At 31.2% G+C, this 18,576-nt stretch overlaps 1 protein-coding gene across 1 annotated transcript; it reads left to right on the top strand.

The window, feature by feature from the left end:
• Positions 1-13,236: 13,236 nt before the first annotated feature.
• On the top strand, positions 13,237-15,282 carry LOC145061676 (cytochrome P450 Tp9025-like). Its single transcript, XM_079009212.1, has 2 exons — positions 13,237-14,154; positions 14,481-15,282. Exons 1-2 carry the CDS (start codon positions 13,273-13,275, stop codon positions 15,096-15,098), a joined length of 1,500 nt encoding a protein of 499 aa, XP_078865338.1. The 5' UTR covers positions 13,237-13,272; the 3' UTR covers positions 15,099-15,282.
• Positions 15,283-18,576: the final 3,294 nt, after the last annotated feature.

Here is an 18,576-nt window from a genome sequence, read left to right as displayed (position 1 = left end):
CTAACAGCCTTCATCAGAAAAGTTCAACCCCATTCACGGACTGTTTTGGACCACTTAGACATTTTAGTTTTCAAAACTGTTTTAGGTGTAAATAGTTCCAGTTCTTATCTTTAAAATGACTACTTGCACATCTCCATACGATTTTTCTACAATTTATGGCGATTTTTACAAAACTGCCTATCATTTCAAACACCAATCCGGACCAGTCTGTGATTATGGACTTTTTCACCCAAGTTGGAGGTCATTAAAAATTATGATAAAAATTATGTGTAAACTAGACACATTTTGGGAACCCTCAGAATTTACGGATTTAGTTTTCAGCTTCGTATGATTTTTCTATGAATTCTCAAAAACAGTGTAGACAGGTTGAAAATTTGTTAACAGCTTATAACTTTCATAACACTTTGTATTATGTTGAGCAAAGTGTATAACGATAAGTTCCAAATATTGAATGTGTTTCCATGTTAGTTTATCATCATAAACTGAAATATAGTCATTCATGATAAGATTATTCATTCATTTAGAACACGTATATTAAGCTATAATGAGCATAGTTTATGGATTCATAGCATTAAAGCATTCATAAAAGAATTCTTATACATTACAAACGTTTTGGATAAACTATAATAGGTATAGTTTATGTATCATTTACTTCTCAAACTTATTTACCAAAGGTTTTCCGTTTAGTTCACGTAAATCTGTTAATGAATAAATTTGTGAGTCATTCCCTTCGGGTTACTTCCAAAGTAACAAAGTCAAAAAGTCCTGTAAATTGTAACCAGAGTCTCTTGTAGGGAGAACGTGATAGTTGTGTATAGATCTATATTGGGTTTGACAAACCCACACCAGAGCTGCTCGCTACAGCTAGACCGGCAGGTCTGTGGTGACAAGTGTCATTTAACGGCGACGCCTGAAGAACGTCGCATTACGAGGCCGTCAATGTCAAGTATGGTTACGATAGCTCACATGTGGTATTAACAATCATAAGATTTACGGGTTCTAACCTTAAATTAGCGAGTTAGGTCTATTTAGCTCACTGAAATTACTTTAAGTATGGAAAAATACTTGTACGCCTTCATATCAAACAAAAAGGGTTTTATGTCGATTTAAAATCACTTTTTATATCAACAATTACATACTATATTGTATACTTTTGGTCTTGGTATTTAAGACTACACATCATTCGTTACAGAATTTTTCTCACATCAGAAAGGGTTTTATGCCAATTTAAAGCCACCCTTATATTTTTATGTATGACAAATATTTGTTCATTTTCGGTCCTGGTATTTAGGACTACATAACTTTTGTAAGGAAAATATTGGATTTTTCTGGTAACATACATCTCTTTACAAAGATCGGTTTTCAAACTCTTACTGTCAAAATCTTATGAACTCACCAACCTTTGTGTTGACACTTTTCAAAACTACTTGTATTCTCAAGAATTCAGTGAAACAGGAAATCAACCACGTTTTGAGGATGGGACGATAAATCGTCGAACAGTTCATTTTGTATCATAATGTAATTGATTTGAATCATGTAAACATATACTTTGGTATAACTTTTTCAATTATATTTATGATGGTTGTATTTACTTTGAGCACTATTATACTCGTTGTTGTGATACTCTACATGAAGTCCTCCACCCCCGGACGTTTCCGCCATCCTTGGTTTGGGGGTGTGACACATTTCATGAATTATATACACACATCATACACTTGACCTAGTAGTAGAAATTAGGTCAAAGTCACATAGAAACTTAAGTCAAAGTTGAAGACTAGGACAAGTATACTTGATTCCTCAATTTCACTTGAATCTCGGAACCACTACATAGAATGCCAATAAACCGATTAAAATAAATTACAAACATTATTTATAACTATAAAAGAGTTATAATACCATAAGATAATTCAGTCTCAAAGATTCTATTGATTTTGATATCCAAATATTAATTAAATCTCAAGACCCTAAAAACCCTAAAAACTCAAATTTATAAACTTTAACACCTAAAAATCCATAAATTTGGTATGGACTATATAATATCCATTTTAAAATAACTCAATTTAGTAAAATATAACCAAGGAGAAATAAAATTTAAGTCATTAGTATTTAACCTTATTTTCTAAGCCAACAATCAAGGTTTTGTGAAGGAAAATTTAGAATAAGGTGCATATTTTATAAAAACTTGATATTTTTATAAAATAAAGTTGTATTTTATAAAATTTAAAAGAGGGAGATCCTCTATCCATTAAAAAGTCAGATCTTTCCTCTCTCTCCTCTTCCCAACACATAATCAATTCCTCTCCATTTCTCCATATTTCACTTTCTCTCTCACACACCCTCACTTCATTTTCTCTCTATTTTCTTTTCCTCTCTCCATCAGCCACGAAATTTCCAGAGAATAGGACCCAAAAACACTCCTTAAACTTGAAATGTTCATCATCTAAGAGTTTTCTTAAATGTAAACCCGAAAATCCTTCAATCTCCTTCACTTTTCCTTCTAGTTTTAAAGGTTTTTCTTACACTTTCTCCTTCTTTTACTCCAATCTATGGTAAAATCATAAACACTTGCTAAAACTCACGGTTTTGATGATGATGGTGGTAGGATTTCACCCAAAAACAACATGCATGTTGTAGATGGTGATATCCAAGGACCTAAACCTAAGTCAAAATCAAGGAAATGCATTTTACTACATGTTTTGGTGGAAAAACACCACATGCATCCAAAGTTTTCTATCAAAAATGATTTTTGAACATTTCAAACTCATGAATGGTCTTCAAAACAACATGCATGTGATGATCTTCAAGCATAGATGCTTGATGATCAAAGTTTGTTGTTAAAAGCTTTCAAATATGTTAATGAAGGATTTATTTCCAAATAACTATCTAAAACTCTTTTTCCGACCAAATCCGATTTTTCTCAGATTCCCATCAACAAAATGAGTTGTTCAACAAATTTTCAGAAAATAATTCATTTTTCTCGAATTATTATAATTATTGAAATAAAATAGGGCAATAAATCATATAAAATACTTTATGAGGTCTATAAATCCTAGTTAAATTTGTGGATAACCCCTATGCTAAATAATGACCCCACATTAAATTTCATTGGTTTTTGTTACTGTTTAGTATGGTTTTGAGTTTTCTTTTTATTTATCCCCAATAAATCATAAAACCGCTTAGACAAATATTTTCATAATTTTTTCATAATGTATTCCTATTTTTCTCCGATTTTTGTATTTATAATGGACTAAAAATTGGAAAAATAGTTTTAATCATCCAAAAATTATGACAATTTACCAGAGCGCCTTGTAGTACATTAGAAGGTTACATAAAAATGTTGATGATTTTTCTCTTGTGTATACTATTTTTCTCCTATTTTCTAAGATTAAATACACTTAAATACACAAAATCGGATTCCAGTAGATAAAAATCACCTTTGGGATTTTTCCCAGATTATTTACACTGTAAATGAACGTTAAATTTTTTTTAGTAACTTACTTTAACTGTTTAATAATTATTCTCCAATTAATGATTATTTAAGAGGATAAATCAAAGAAAAATAGAAAGACTAATTGCAAAAATACCTTTTATATTTTTCACAGTTTCTAAATGTATATTAAAAGTGTTAAAAAATATTTGGGAAATTTTGGAAACTTTTTCCTATTTATTTCAATTTTTATTAGAATAAATGCTTAAAAATCATAAAATTTGGTTAAACAGTTTAGAAATCAACTTTTATATTTTTCCCAGCTTAATAATGGTTAATAACAGTAATAAAAAAAGTTTGGGTAATTTTGGAAACAGATTTCTATTTTTCATGAATTTGTATCTATTTAGAGAATTAAATATATGAAAAATGGTTATACATATTCATAATCCATGAAAATTTATCTAGAAGTCTTTTAGTAAATGTAGAACCAAAACCTGAATTTTGGTAATTTTTATTAACTGTTTAGTATTTTTCCTGATTTTATGGTTATTCAAGAAACTAAAATCGTGAGAAATAGTCAGACAAATCAAAAATTCAAGAAAATCTATCTTGAGGTCTTTGGCTTCAATTAAAACTAAAATGAAAACTTTGGGAAATATTAGAACTAAATTAATTTAGTTTTTGAATATTTAATCATTGGAACACCTCTTAAAATGTTAAATATTAGCATTTCAATAATGGGAAATTTCCACTTAAATTGTTATATAATAATTGATTCATTGAAAGTAAATTTTCATAGAAAAATGTTTGTAACTTATCAATATTAAATTTTGACACACTATTGGCATAATTATATTGTAGTAGTAAGTATACTAGTGTTAGATTTCGATTAGAGACTCACTAGCGAATACCATTATTGTAGGAATTGATAATGGTACGAGTGGAGCATAGTCAAGGCACCATTTGCATCGTCTCAATGCATATTGTGAGTATTCGCCACTCCCCTTTTTCGGTTTTTATGTTTTGGGGTGGAAAAGCATGTCCAAAATTACTTATGTTCGTTGTATTTATTTGACTCGTATAAATTTGGTTGCTATATTTTTCATATTGTGAGTATTCATGCACTCCCCTATTTTCAGTTTTTATGTTTTGGGGTGGAAAAGCATGTCCCGAAAAACTATTATTTGTTCGTTGTATTTTAATTGATTTGTATCAAACATGATTTCTATTTTATTGCTATATCTCTCTATGTATGTCTATGCAACACGGAACATGAGAACTTATTGTATTAAGGCCCTTCCCTTATCTCTAACCATTAACTCTTTGAGCCAATGGTCATTATGGATAGCGCTATTAGGAATTGACAACTCCTCACTCGCCCTATTGCTGGAGTGCATGATACCATATTCATCTATGGAACGATACGCATAGATCTTGATAGGGCTTCAGTCATAGGTTTGGTTGAGAACTCATTGTTTGCTCATACACATACAAACTCGTTACTCATTATAGCAATAAACTTGTTATTTATTATGCCAATAAACTCGTTTATCAATTATAGCAATCAACTGTGTTTCTCATTATAGCAATCAACTGTGTTTCTCATTATAGCAATAAACTTTGTATCTCATTATAACAACGAACGTTTGTTACTAAATACTTATTTACTTGTTTTAGCAACATACTTGGTTGCTTCTTATAGTAACAAACTTGTTTGCTCCTTGTAGCAATGAAACTTGATTACTCATTTTAGTAACAAACTTTATTTCCCATGAGGATATGATCGTTGCATTTCTTTTGGGCAACATACTTTATTTCTCATGATGACAACGAACTTTGTTTACACAAACTTATTTACTCATTTTAGCAATATATTTTTATCTATGGAAACTTATATCAAAATTTTGATTTCGATTCATGAAACCAATATTATTTTCAAACTTGTGAGTACTCACCAACTATTTTTATAGTTGACACTCGTTTTACATGCTTTTTCAGGAATCATCGAGTAAGTGGCACTTAGGGACACTTCACTTTTAGGAGCATTCGCATGTGTTGTATTTCAATTTACATTGTAATTTCTTTTAAAAGTTGTTCAAATCCGTTGTAAATTTGTAATGATTTTAATACTATGGTTGGTGTTGTCTTTAAACTTTTGCTATGAAACCCTTTGTGCTGTCACGCCTCGTGTTTCCGCTTTAGGGGGTGTGACATGAACGCAGGGCGTACCCCCTTCTATGCGGGGCGTACCCTTGTAGAGACCAAAACTATGATAAGTGCTTAATGGTTTAAGCACTTTAGCCCAAACTTCAAATCCATGGTCTATATGCAGAATAGAGTCATAAAGTCTCCAAATTTATGACTTTAGACGTCCAAAAGTTATTAATACAAGGTCTTAATCTATTTAGACCTTTCTACCAATTGCATGGGACACTTCTAGCCATTGGAACCTCATTTTTATGATTAAGGACCCCTCCAAGGGTCTGAAAGGACATCTCAAATCATACAACACATGCCATGTTCAAAATGGAGCATTTGGGACCAAAAAGGATGCATAAAAGAACCCAAAGAGATCTAGCAAAACAATCATAAAGGTATGAACTTTATACCTTTGGATGATTGAAAAGGAAGCCTAAACTCCAGATCCAAGCCTTGCTTCACGTTCCCAAGCTTCTTGATGCAACTTCTTCCTCTTCAAACACACAAGGATCACCTCTTATCTCATAACACACATACTTATGGAGGTTAGGGTTTTGCCAAAATGACCCAAGGACTTGGAGGCTGGAAAAAGATGGGAGAAATGGTGCATAAGATCCTTAAATACTCCACAAACCCTAAGAATTAGGGTTTTCACCCGGACACACGTATTCCCTGCGTACATATGCGTACGCCCAGCGTACTAGGCACACCCTAGTACACTTAGCCTACTCATATGTACGCCCAACGTACAACTCCTACTCCATTAATTACTATTTTGCCACTAGGGCTTCCCATGGCCACTTCATTCCAATCCAAGGACCAAAAGTGACATAATTAAACTCAAGGGATGGATTTGAAATTACTTGAAAACTGGGGTGTTACATTTTAGTTGCTATCTGCAACGTGAGTATTCTCAATGTATTACTTATGTCATAGTGTTTCTGCATGCTGACCAATTGTGCCTTATTTGCTGATTTTTGTTACGTGTTCCTGAGTTTCTGATAGCTCTAGGGTGTACTATTAGCCCATTGGGACTGTTGATAATCCCTAGGGTTGGTCATAACCCACAGGGCGTGCTGTTAGCCCATTGGGACTGTTGATGGTCCCTAGGGTTGCTAATAACCCATAGTTGTTTTATTTTGTATTGTAGGTGATATTTTTAGGAACTCACTAAGATTCATGCTTACCGTTATGGCTTAAATATTTTTCAGGTACTTATCGGATTGCGAAGGTGAGACTGTACACACACATCAACAATTTTAAGATTTAATATTCCACATTATCTTCTTTATAACTCTGATTTCTAAATAATGGTTTATGAATAAGTGGTTTGACCTGAATGTAAAATTATTAAAAATACGTGTTTATTCTATTTTAAAAATGAAAAATTTATTCTAAAAATCGGAACGTTATATTAAACTTTAACACCCTCTTAGATTTCCTTCTTAATTTTATTGGTGCCCTTGGTGGTTTACTGTTTGATTTTTTTTTTCTAATTCAACATCTAGTTTTTTATCTGCTAAAAAACCAACAACATTAAAATATAGTACCGTAAAAATAAAATATGTAAAACAATTTTTTTTTTTAAATTTAAAACTTATATTTACTGGACACAATTCTGAAAGCTTATGTAAATGGAAACTAATTCTTCGTCCGTGAAACTCACTTTTTTAACAGCATTCAGTAAATTTGATCTTCGGACTAATAAAACTCACTTTTTTAACAGCATTCAATAAATTTGATCTTCAGACTAATACGTGGTATTGGTTTAACGAAATCAATTTCAAAAATAATTTAACAATATTATAGACAAAAATAAACAAATATGTTCCTATCATTCTAGACTATAACTATCATTCCAGAATTGATCTTCATGTTTCGGATTGTATTCTTCATGTTCCGAATTGTTACTACCATTTCAAAATCACTTGTAATGGATATTGTAGGTTTATTTACTCTCTAAGGAGTTGTACTAAAATGAGAGTAAATTAAAAAGTAGAACTCACTTGATTTGTTGAATCAATGATAGATAGAGTTAAAAATTTATGTCCGAAATACCGGAAGTAATAGATTCAGAATGGTTATTCCTTTTTTTGGGTGTGGTCCCCATATATAAAACATTGGGATACAATAATGGGCTTTACCCATTTAGATCTAATTAATCCAGAATGCTAATTCCGAAAATAAGGATTAGTTTAAAAAGAAATTGTTAGTATTTATAAAAGTATAGAAAATGTGGCTTGATCTCTCAATTTCCTTATTAAAATAGATAATGGTCGTTGTTTCTACATTAGAGGTGTTTAGATTTAAGTTTCAAAATAAAAACATTTTTAACTCAAGTGCATATTAGTAGGATTATGTTGATTTTAAGATTAGGTGTGAAGAGCAAAAATAAACATTTAAATATTATTTTTTTATACAATTTTTTTTAATAAAACTACTATAAATTTGACATTTAATATACCAAACGTTGCTAATTATGTTAGTAATTTCTAAATATTATTAAAAGAGAACCCTTAATTCACCAATGAAGCAATCAGGACCCTTGATTTTGTTTTAATCATATATTTTCCACCTTTAGATGAAATTGCTGACATCATCTTCTCCAGATAAAATTCAAACACAATTACATTTAATTATAGAATCTGTAATAATTATAGAATCTTTAAATTCAGTAATTATTTTATCAATTGAAATATATCATTCGATTTATATACATGATATCAGTTTCTCTAATTAATATTGTTCCTAATTTAACTCCCTTATTTATAGTTTTTAATTTCCAAATTCAAACCCGTTTATATTTTATTTTTTATTTATTAAGCATATCAATAATTAAGTTATTAACCTATAAAATCTAATCTAATCCCATTAAATCAACAAAATATTTAAGAGTCAAAATTAAAGTCAACATTATTCATAATTTATCTTTCAGTATATCCCACATAAAATGAATCAATTTGAGATAACTGTTTAAATTTTAAAATTGATTAAATAAGAAAGTCAATTAATTTGAAGTTTTGAATTAATAGAGCTGACATCTTTCTTTTTTTCCAGATGAATAGCCGAAAATCTCCAGAATGATATCTTAGGATCCTAATTATTTTTAGAAGATAATAATTTCCATATTCAAAAACACCCTATATATACGATTACATTGAAGTGGTTATAGATCTTACTATTTTGGATTGAGTCCTATGATGTACAATGTTCTTTTTGAGCAATCTTCGTCTCCAATTCTTTTTTTTTCCAAGCTCTTACTTTACTCTGCTATCCTTATGCTTCTTCAATTTCTTGCATTTACTATGTTCTTATTATTTATTATTACTGTGTTCTTGCTGAAAGGTCATGAAAAAAATTAATCAATCTACTTTAAGCATATTAGTTTCATTCATTTAGTTATAGAAACAAAATTATACTGTAACGCATGGATCTTGGTATGTAATTTAAATCAAATTATTCATTTTTGCAAAGGGAATCGACGAGTTGGAGGCCTCAAACTCGTCGAGTAGGGATGGAATTTGGACGCAGGACTTGTAGTCTACTCGACGAGTTGAGAGCCTCAACTTGACGAGTAGGACTACCAGAGTGAAACCCTTATTTTCAGGGTTTTGCACCTTATTTAAACACCTTAACCTCCAAAGGTTGGCCTCATTTGCAGCCTCCATCACCCCAAACCCTAGCCATGAAACCCTAATCCCTTTTGAGTGTTTTTGATCCATTGTTGTGTGTTCTTTGAGATTTTGAAGCTTGAGAAGGAAGGAGAAGCATGGGGATTCAAGAGGAAGATAGTAGATCCAGAGTTTGAGCTGCATTTCTGACTCATTTGAGGTATAAACTTGATACCTTGGCTTTATATTACTTAGATCGTCATTTAGGGTAGTATGTTGTCACTTTTGGGCCATATGGAAGTCATTTTCGGGATTTGAGTGTATCATGAAGCTGTGACTTCAGATCTAGGCACTCACGAGCTTATGGGGCTTAAAGTTGTCAACTTTATCCAGCCTTGGCCCTTCCCCCATGCTCTAGACCTCTTATATAGCTTAGTTTTGGTGTTTCTAGCTTCATGACACCATGCATGAACGTAAAGTTAGCAACTTTACATGGTAACTTAGTCCTAGGGCACTAGATCTGTGGTTTGGAAGCATAAAACTCGATTGGAAGTAACTGAATGGATTTAGACCAAGGGGGACTCAACGAGTTGTTCATCCAACTCAGCGAGTTGGGTCGTGGTCCCCCAACCTTTTTTCTCAGTATGTCTTTACATTTTCCAAAATTCAGTAGAAGAAATCATGGATGCACTTCTTGAATAAATCATCTAAACTGAATTTCATTTGTTAGTTGGATGTAGTGACCAAAATGCAAGATTTGTGAAAGTTCATTATTATTTATTAGTGTTAACCTTTACAAATTATGAAACTAATATTATATTTTTGTTCATAACATGTTTTTGTTTGTAATAATTTATTTGATCGGAAGATATGTATATGTGATTGGGTGTAGCCTGAAAAATCATATTTTAATTTTTATAAAGAAAAAAACTTTGAAATCGACCAAATTACAATGTCTGAATTTGATGTTTATGGTTATGACAATTCACTTTATTTGTAATGTTTATCAAATTTCTTTGCAGAATTTAATGTTGCTGGTACATGTAACAACTTATTGTTGCTTTTGGTTTTACAAGACCAATATGAAAAGAGCCATATGAGCTTCCATGAGGGTTGGTATACCGAACAAAGTCAATTCATAAAGCTACTACACAACATGTTTTAATCAAGAAGTCGCATTATGTTGTGATAAAACACAAGTCACATAGATCATTTATGTTAAAAATTACTGTATTAAAAAACCAAATCGCTCTAATATAAATATTAAATATTTTTATCTAATAAGTTTGGTTAAAAACTCTAAAAATAAATCTAACTAACATTTTTTTTATTAAAATTCAACCTAAGACAAAGCCACATGTTAATATGATATGTATTTAATTTATGTTCCCCACGTTTAATGCGGGTCATAATCTAGTTGTGATTAATAACAGAAAAACAATCCATTTACAATTAATCAACGCAATAAATAAAGACATATTTGCAAGGGAAGCCACATGATTCCCCAAAGTGTTGCGGCAAACTGTGTTGCTAAGTCATCGTTGATTCCTTTACTATTTCGTTGCTAATATGTTGGTCTTGGACTTTAGCGATGTATTTCCAACATAAACTTTTATTGCTTATATGTCACTTTTGGAATTTGCTATGTATGTAGAAAATAAATTACAAAATTGTCATTGTAATTTATAGAAAAGGTTCCTATGTATTTTGTTATATAGAAATAATGTTTGTATAGAAAATAAATTACAAAAATTATCCCTACAAAATTAAAAAGGCCATTGTGTGTTTTTTTGATAAAAACAGTCCATATGTTTAAAAAATTACAAAAATCATCCCTACCTAATAGAAAACTTATAGATTACGCCCTCCACACCCCTCACAATGTATTGTAATGTTTCGTCCCTATATTTTTTTAATTTTACACTTTAACCACAAGACTATTATATCATAGTTACGCAAGTTAAATCTTCCGCCGAAATGGAAATAGCAACTCACTAGTTCTTTCTCATTTCAAAAGATTCAAATGAACTAAACGCCAACTAATAGCTACTTTTGCCAAAGACGTCCACCATTTTAATACGCGATGACGATAATGAAAACCAAAATACAAAGAATAACTAGATAAGAGATAAAAATAAAAGACAATACTTCCATACATCTCCACCACATAAATATCTTTTCTTTTTTCTCTTTTTCTCTCTTAATCATTTTCTCTATCATAATTTTTTTTTTCAAAACTTCATTGAAGATGATCGTTTTTTCTCTTTTGTTATCTCTATTAATACCAATTCAACGTATATTGACACAAAAAACTAGTTTTTGTTTGAAAGTAATGAAGAAGTTAGAAAATTATAAAAAAATCATAATTCAACCTAAAAGTACAAAGAACAAATTTGAAAATCATGAATATGTTTGAAATATCCGAATTAGATAAATTTTGAATTATATATGAATTTTCGAAACTACTTAAAAAACTTCAAAATTTCAAACTATTTGTAAAGAAAATTTTATTTTTTCTTAAGAAAATGTAATTTTAAAAATTAAAATTTCGAAATTCGTTGTTATTTCCATATATTTGAAATTAGTTACCCATGTACCGAAAACAGAAAACAGACTTTGAGATGTGTTACACTGGGAACCATTCAATAAATAGTTTTTAAGAAAGGTCCAACCGGTTGGACCAAATGAACCATTAAACTGGTTAAACGACCCGTTCGACATCCGATCCGATTTTCAAAACCTTGGTGGTCACTAATGTTTATTGCCTCATTGGGTTAAATATCTCATACTTTTACACACTGCTCCATACCATATAAAATACTGAACATCCACATAAAAGTTGATTAAATATTTATTGAGTCAAATAAGTTCGTCAAAAGAAAAAAATTAGAAAAGTTAAATAATTGTTTAGTAGTTACTGATCGAAACAAATCTGATTGAGTTAGGGTTTGATTGGGTCTGAAGCTTTGACCGCATCTATTTCTAACTGAAATCGTATTGTTTGATTATGTATTTGCCTGACTGTGTTGCCTGTTAAAAATAACAATTTCACTATTCTATTCTGAATAAAATGTATTGTTTGATAAAATATCCAAATAAAATTGATGAACAATTATAAAAAAATAAAAAATATTATATAAATATAAAAATAAACATAAATAATAAAAAAATCTATAAACAAATAATATATAGAGATGAAACACAAGCATAAAGATTATAAAAAGAAATTGTTATAATGATCAGTGGGATACCGGAAGAAAAGAAGAGTGAAGGAGAAAGTAGTCTTACGTCATTGCTCCACTCCAGTTCATTTCACTCTTTTATTTATACAAACTTTATTTATTTTTATATTCTAATAATATTAAATTATTTCTATAATATTTTTGTTTTAACGTAAGCCATAAATAAATTTCATAAAGAAGCTCCTTTTGTCGCTCTCAAACATGAGTTTTTCATACTTAAATTACACGAATGGTCCCTATGGTTTGGGATAATTTGTACGTTTGGTTCCTAACTTATTTTTTAACTCGAAAAGTCCTTATTTTTTGTTTTTATTACACGTTTGGTTATTTAAATAGGAAAAAATGATGGGGTAAGTAAGGTAAGGTGATGGGGTGGGGTTGAGGTGTGTTTATTTAAATAAATTAAAAAAATCAAGTGAAAAATCGTATTTTTAGGTAAAACAGGGACCAAACGCGTATCAAAAAACAAACAGTAAGGACCTTACGAGTTAAAGAAACAAGTTAAGGACTAAACGTATAAATTACCCTAAACCATAGGCGATCCGTGTAATTTACTCTTTTTCATTTGAGTGGAACTCGGGTATATATAAAATTATAAATCTAATTATAGAATTACGTTGAAAAGTCAATGTAGCGCTGCTCCATGTTAAAAATTAGAACTTCATATATATATATATATATATATATATATATATATATATATATATATATATATATATATATATATATATATATATATATATATACACGGAGCTTACCCATCATCTGTTGCACCACTCCTTGAGTAACAATGGCCATCGATATGACCATCGTCCTCATTGTTTTCTCTTTCATTATCTCCATTTACTTCATATTTATCAGAAAATCCAACAGTTCGAAGGCTCTAAACCTGCCACCAGGCCCACCAACGCTACCCATCATCGGAAACCTCCACCAGATTGGTCTAGAACTGCCACATCGAGCTTTCCGCAGCTTGTCCAAGAAATATGGTCCCATCATGAGCCTGCAACTCGGCCAGATCTCCATGATCGTCGTCTCTTCCCCAAAGTTAGCTGAAGAAGTGCTAAAAACCAACGACCTCGCTCTTGCAAGCAGACCATATGCACTTCTTGCCGATATTCTGTTGTATGGAGGCATCGACATCGCTTTTGGTCGTTACAGTGATTACTGGAGACAAATGAAGAAGATTGTCACCATGGAACTCTTAAGTGTCAAAAAAGTCCAATCCTTTATGGGGTTTCGAGCTGAAGAGATCGATCGTTTCACGGAGGTCGTTCAATCCAGCGTTGGAAAGCCTGTACATATACGTCAAAGGGTTATGTATATGAATAATACTGTGGTGTGCAAGTGTTTGTTTGGGAATAACTGCAGACAACAGGACGTATTGATCGAGTTGGTGGAACAAGTGGTGGCACTATCGAGTGGGTTTTATATTGCAGACCTGTTTCCTAAGTTAAGCTTTCTTTCGGTCATTTCTGGAATGAAATCGACTTTGAATCATATCCACGAGACTCTTGATAAAATCTTCAATGAAATCTTTGAGGATCGTAGAGTCAAAAGACAAACAACCGGACCAACTGAAGATGATCTCGTTGACGTTCTTTTCAACATCAAAGAGCGTGGTGGTCTTCGGTTCCCGGTCACCGACAACAATATCAAGGCCATCTTTCTGGTATGTCCATAATCTTCATATGTGGTGAATTAAATACCATGACTTATAATTATATTATATAGTAACTACTCCGCTATATATCTATGCCATTTTAATATTGTTTTGCTGCAAGTTAAGTACTAGAATACTTTTTTAGTAAGTGGTTACTGATAGTGAACACTCACGTAATATTAATTCATTATTTGGCCCAAGTGTTTTGTTGCTTTAATATATATACATATTATGATCGATATTAAGGTTATTAAATATAGCAAAAATTGAATGAATTATAATGAGTATCTGATTATCTTGTAAACGTGTCTAAATAAGTTTTTTAATGACTGCAGAACATGCTTATTGGAGGAACTGATACAAGTGTTGTGACAATTGAATGGGCAATGACAGAGTTAATGAAAAACCCTGATGTGATGAAGAAGGCACAAGCCGAAGTGAGAGAAGTATTCAAGGGAAAGAAAACAGTGTTAGAGAGTGAATTGAATGGTTTGGTTTACCTTAAACATATAATCAAAGAAACACTAAGGCTTCACATTACTATTCCATTATTACTCCCAAGGGAATGTATGGAGCAGTGTCAAGTTGGTGGTTATGATATCCCGAAGAAAATGAAAGTAATTGTTAATGGTCTTGCATGCGGAACTGATCCCGAGTATTGGGATGATCCAGAAACCTTCAAACCAGAGAGATTTGAGAAGACTTCGTATGATTTCTTCGGTACAAGCCCTGAGTATATCCCGTTTGGAGGAGGAAGGAGAATTTGTCCTGGGATTGCTTTTGGTTTGGTCTCTATTGAGCTCACTCTTGCTAGATTGCTATTCCACTTCAACTGGGAACTTCCTAATGGAATGACTCCTAAAGATATTGATATGACTGAAAGTCATGGAGTCACTGCAATTAAGAAATCTTCCTTGGAGGTAATCCCAACTGTTTTTATTCCGTTTTCATGAGCAATAGGTTACAAAAAGTAAGACTACAGGTCATTTAGCTTTGAAGAAGAAACTGACCAATATCTATATTTATGTACGTTTAGTACGTATTGCATGTTTGCTTGTTACTATTGTGTAGCGATAACATTAGGCTTTGAATGGAGGTGGTGGATCAACTTAAATAAAGTCTGAAGTTTGTGTGTTATGTTGTAATTTGCGGCCATTTTAAACGATACAAAATATGTGTCCGAAACTTGTCATATAATATGGATATATATAGGATAGATTTGGTGTATTGTTTGTATGTTGTCCAACCGTGAGATTTTGGAGGTTTGTGCAATTTAACAAAACATATGTCATAAAACTTTAAAATCCAAAGATTTATGCCTTGTTCCCGAGTTTAACAAAAGAAAAGAAGAGAAAGAAAAGAAAGTCACGAGAGAAAAGAAGAGAAAGGAAAGGAAAATAAAATTTTCTTTTGTGTTCCCGAGTTGGAGAGAAGTGGAAGGAAAATGAATCATTTTGTTTTTTCTTTCCAAATCCTCCCAAATCGGAAGGAAAGTTAGGAGGGAAAGTGATCCTCCCATTTCCCTCCACTTCCTTCCACTTCCCTCCTTTAATGAAACTCGGGAATACCAATTTCTTTTATTTTCTTCTCATTTCCATCCATTTCTTTTCCTTTCTTTCGTTAAGTTGAACTCGGGAACGGGGTGTTAAGCAAAACAATTTTACAGCATTTTACTATTACAATGTTGTACTATTATTTTTATTTTTATATCAACCCATTGTACTTTTAAAAATATATTCAATTACAACATTGTACTCGATCTCGATTTATCAAAATACAATGACGTTATAGGAAGAAACAGAACTGAAATGCCATAATAAATAATTCAACAAAAGTACGTTGGTGATTATTGCTAAACCTAAGAAAAAAAATCAGTAAATATGAGAATAGTGATTATTCATAGAAAAATCAAGAAATTCTCATAATTTTGATTAGTGGTTCAAAAATATAGAACACGCATTAATTATGATTAATCATAAAGTATCAAGTAAATTAATCTTTTTTTACTCATACAAATAAAAATAAAAATGTCGTTAATCTTGATTTAAGTGAACAAGTATCAAGAAACCCACAAATATGACAATTTCTTTTGAATCTAAATTTTAAAAATACAACCATAATTGATATTTCCCTTGTTTGATGCCTCATTTTACACCCTCTAGTAACGAAGGATAAAAAATAGGTCCTAAAACATAGAATATCTAAAAAATTATATTATTGTCGTTCAAATGCTTCTGAACTTGAGTGAATAGGAACTGGAATGAATAAAAGAAAACAAAAACTAATTTACTTCAAAACTTATAAGAAATACAATTCATAAACAAACAAGAAAGAAAAACAAAAAATCAAAAATTGATTATCTTCTAACATAGCTCCTTCTAATTTTCGCAACTGATTTATCCTTGAAAAACCAAAAAGTCAAAAATTAAAATAAAAAAAACGAACGAGAAAAAAATAATGTAAAATCAGAAACTCCTTGTACCTAATGATATTGAAACCTTGAGCCAGATTGAATTTGGAGCTTCTAAAATCCTATTTTTGAGAAACAAGCACAAATGTATGATTGTAAGGACTAAAAAATGATTTTTAAGAAGATTGTAGGATTTTTGCTTCTGGTTTTCGAGAAGAAATAAATAAGATTGTAAGAACTCAAACTTTGATTTGCTTCTGAAATCATCTGATTTTAAACAAACAATGAGACTGTTGTTATCAAGGATTGGAGGCAACTCACTAGCCATCATTTATCTATCCCCCACACATAAGTGTAATCAACAAACAAAGAAATCAAGGTGTTTTTTTCCCAATGTTTAGAGTTTCCTGCTCAGTGCTTGTATGATGCGTCGCTCCTAATAACTAAGTAAAATATGTTAACCTAAATTCATATAGGCTAGATAACATAGGCTAATATATATATATATATATATATATATATATATATATATATATATATATATATATAACATTTTCAGCCCTATGATTTTGTGGGCCATATTCGTAGACATACTTTGAACTCCCCATGGGTCGACCCTGGTTTATATATCATATATGTTAATGTTGACTTTAGATTGGTTATAAATAGACAAAATTTAAGAACCTGTGCATGTGGCTTCCAAAAAATTCACGTTTGGTCCCTTTCTAACTGGCCGTCTAACTTTGGTCGTTTTCTTCCCACACCATACACCTCACATGATGGCACTTATCTCTTTTTACCTGTTACTAGTACTGCTACGTTGTCCTTCAATTAGATTAAATTTCATAAAAAATATGCCCTTAATTGCTAAGTGTTATAATCCCTCCCCAAAAAACCATGTTTTTCTCTCTTACCAACACTTCAATCAATACCTCTAAACAATAAAAAGATTACAATGTTAGGGTTTATGTATAGAAATGGTTTTGATGCTGTGGAGTCTACGCTCGGGGTCATTGAAAACTGATGTGAGTATGGTAAGTTTATGTAGCAAAAACCAAACTCGTGCGTTTATTTGGTTTATGCATAAGCAATAGACAATTACTTCACCTTGAGGATTCATCATTGTGGAATGTTCATAAAGTTCCCCGATAGGTGTTATGTTGATGACATAGTCAACTAGGTGGATTTCGTGGACATTGATGTCTTCTCAGTTCATCAGCTAAACATCATGCTTCAAGAGTTAGGGTATAAAATGAGAAAAAAATGTACTACCATGTTTTTATACCTAAAACAACATTAAACTATGACATGATACCTATTCAGAATGATCTATAATCACTCAAATTTTTTATCATATATGTTCCTAAAAAGAAAGTAATTTATGTGTATATTGAACATGAGAATACACAAGTTCACACATACTTCTTGATGATTTGAAATTGTTGCTAGAAGACATAAATGATAAGCTATATCCATCCCCTAAACTTAATAAGAAAAAAGTTGGGGTTTGTAGTTGAAAGTTGGATATGAAAGTCCCTTATTCTCAATCTTACGCTAAAACACAATTTTCTTGTATGAAAATGGTGTCATATGGATCTAATTTTGGTTTAGATCTAATCAAGTGGTTGTTGATGATGATATAAGAAACAATGTTGAGGTCACAATAGTTGGAAATGCTGATAATCCAATACGTGGCAATAGTGATGACCATGTTGTTAAGAATGCATATGATCTTATTGTTATCACTGAGGATGATCTATTGTCAACAATATCGATGATCCTTTTTTCTTAACATTGATGAGTATTACCAGTTTGATGTTGAATTGAATGATCATATTGTAAAGAATGTGGATGATCTTATTGTTAACATTGAGAACGATCGTATTGTTAACAATGTCGATGATCTCCTTTTCATAAAATTGATGTGTATTACTAGTTTGATGTTGAATTAGATGATCGTATGGTGGATGATAAAGTTGTTGATGATATAGAAGTAGACATACAAACAACTTGATACTTTT

Source organism: Lactuca serriola, chromosome 7 (genome assembly GCF_051521515.1).
Source record: "Lactuca serriola cultivar US96UC23 chromosome 7, Lser_US96UC23_V15, whole genome shotgun sequence".
Classification (NCBI taxonomy): Eukaryota; Viridiplantae; Streptophyta; class Magnoliopsida; order Asterales; family Asteraceae; genus Lactuca; species Lactuca serriola.
Note: the sequence above shows the minus strand (reverse complement) of the source record. Positions and strands in the feature narration are given on the sequence as shown.

What these genes read in the sequence shown, in the direction of transcription:
- LOC145061676 (XM_079009212.1), top strand. Translation starts at nt 13,273, where the DNA reads ATGGCCATCGATATGACCATCGTCCTCATTGTTTTCTCTTTCATTATC. An exon ending in ATATCAAGGCCATCTTTCTG is followed by an intron (nt 14,155 to 14,480) that starts GTATGTCCATAA and finishes TAATGACTGCAG; the next exon opens with AACATGCTTATTGGAGGAAC.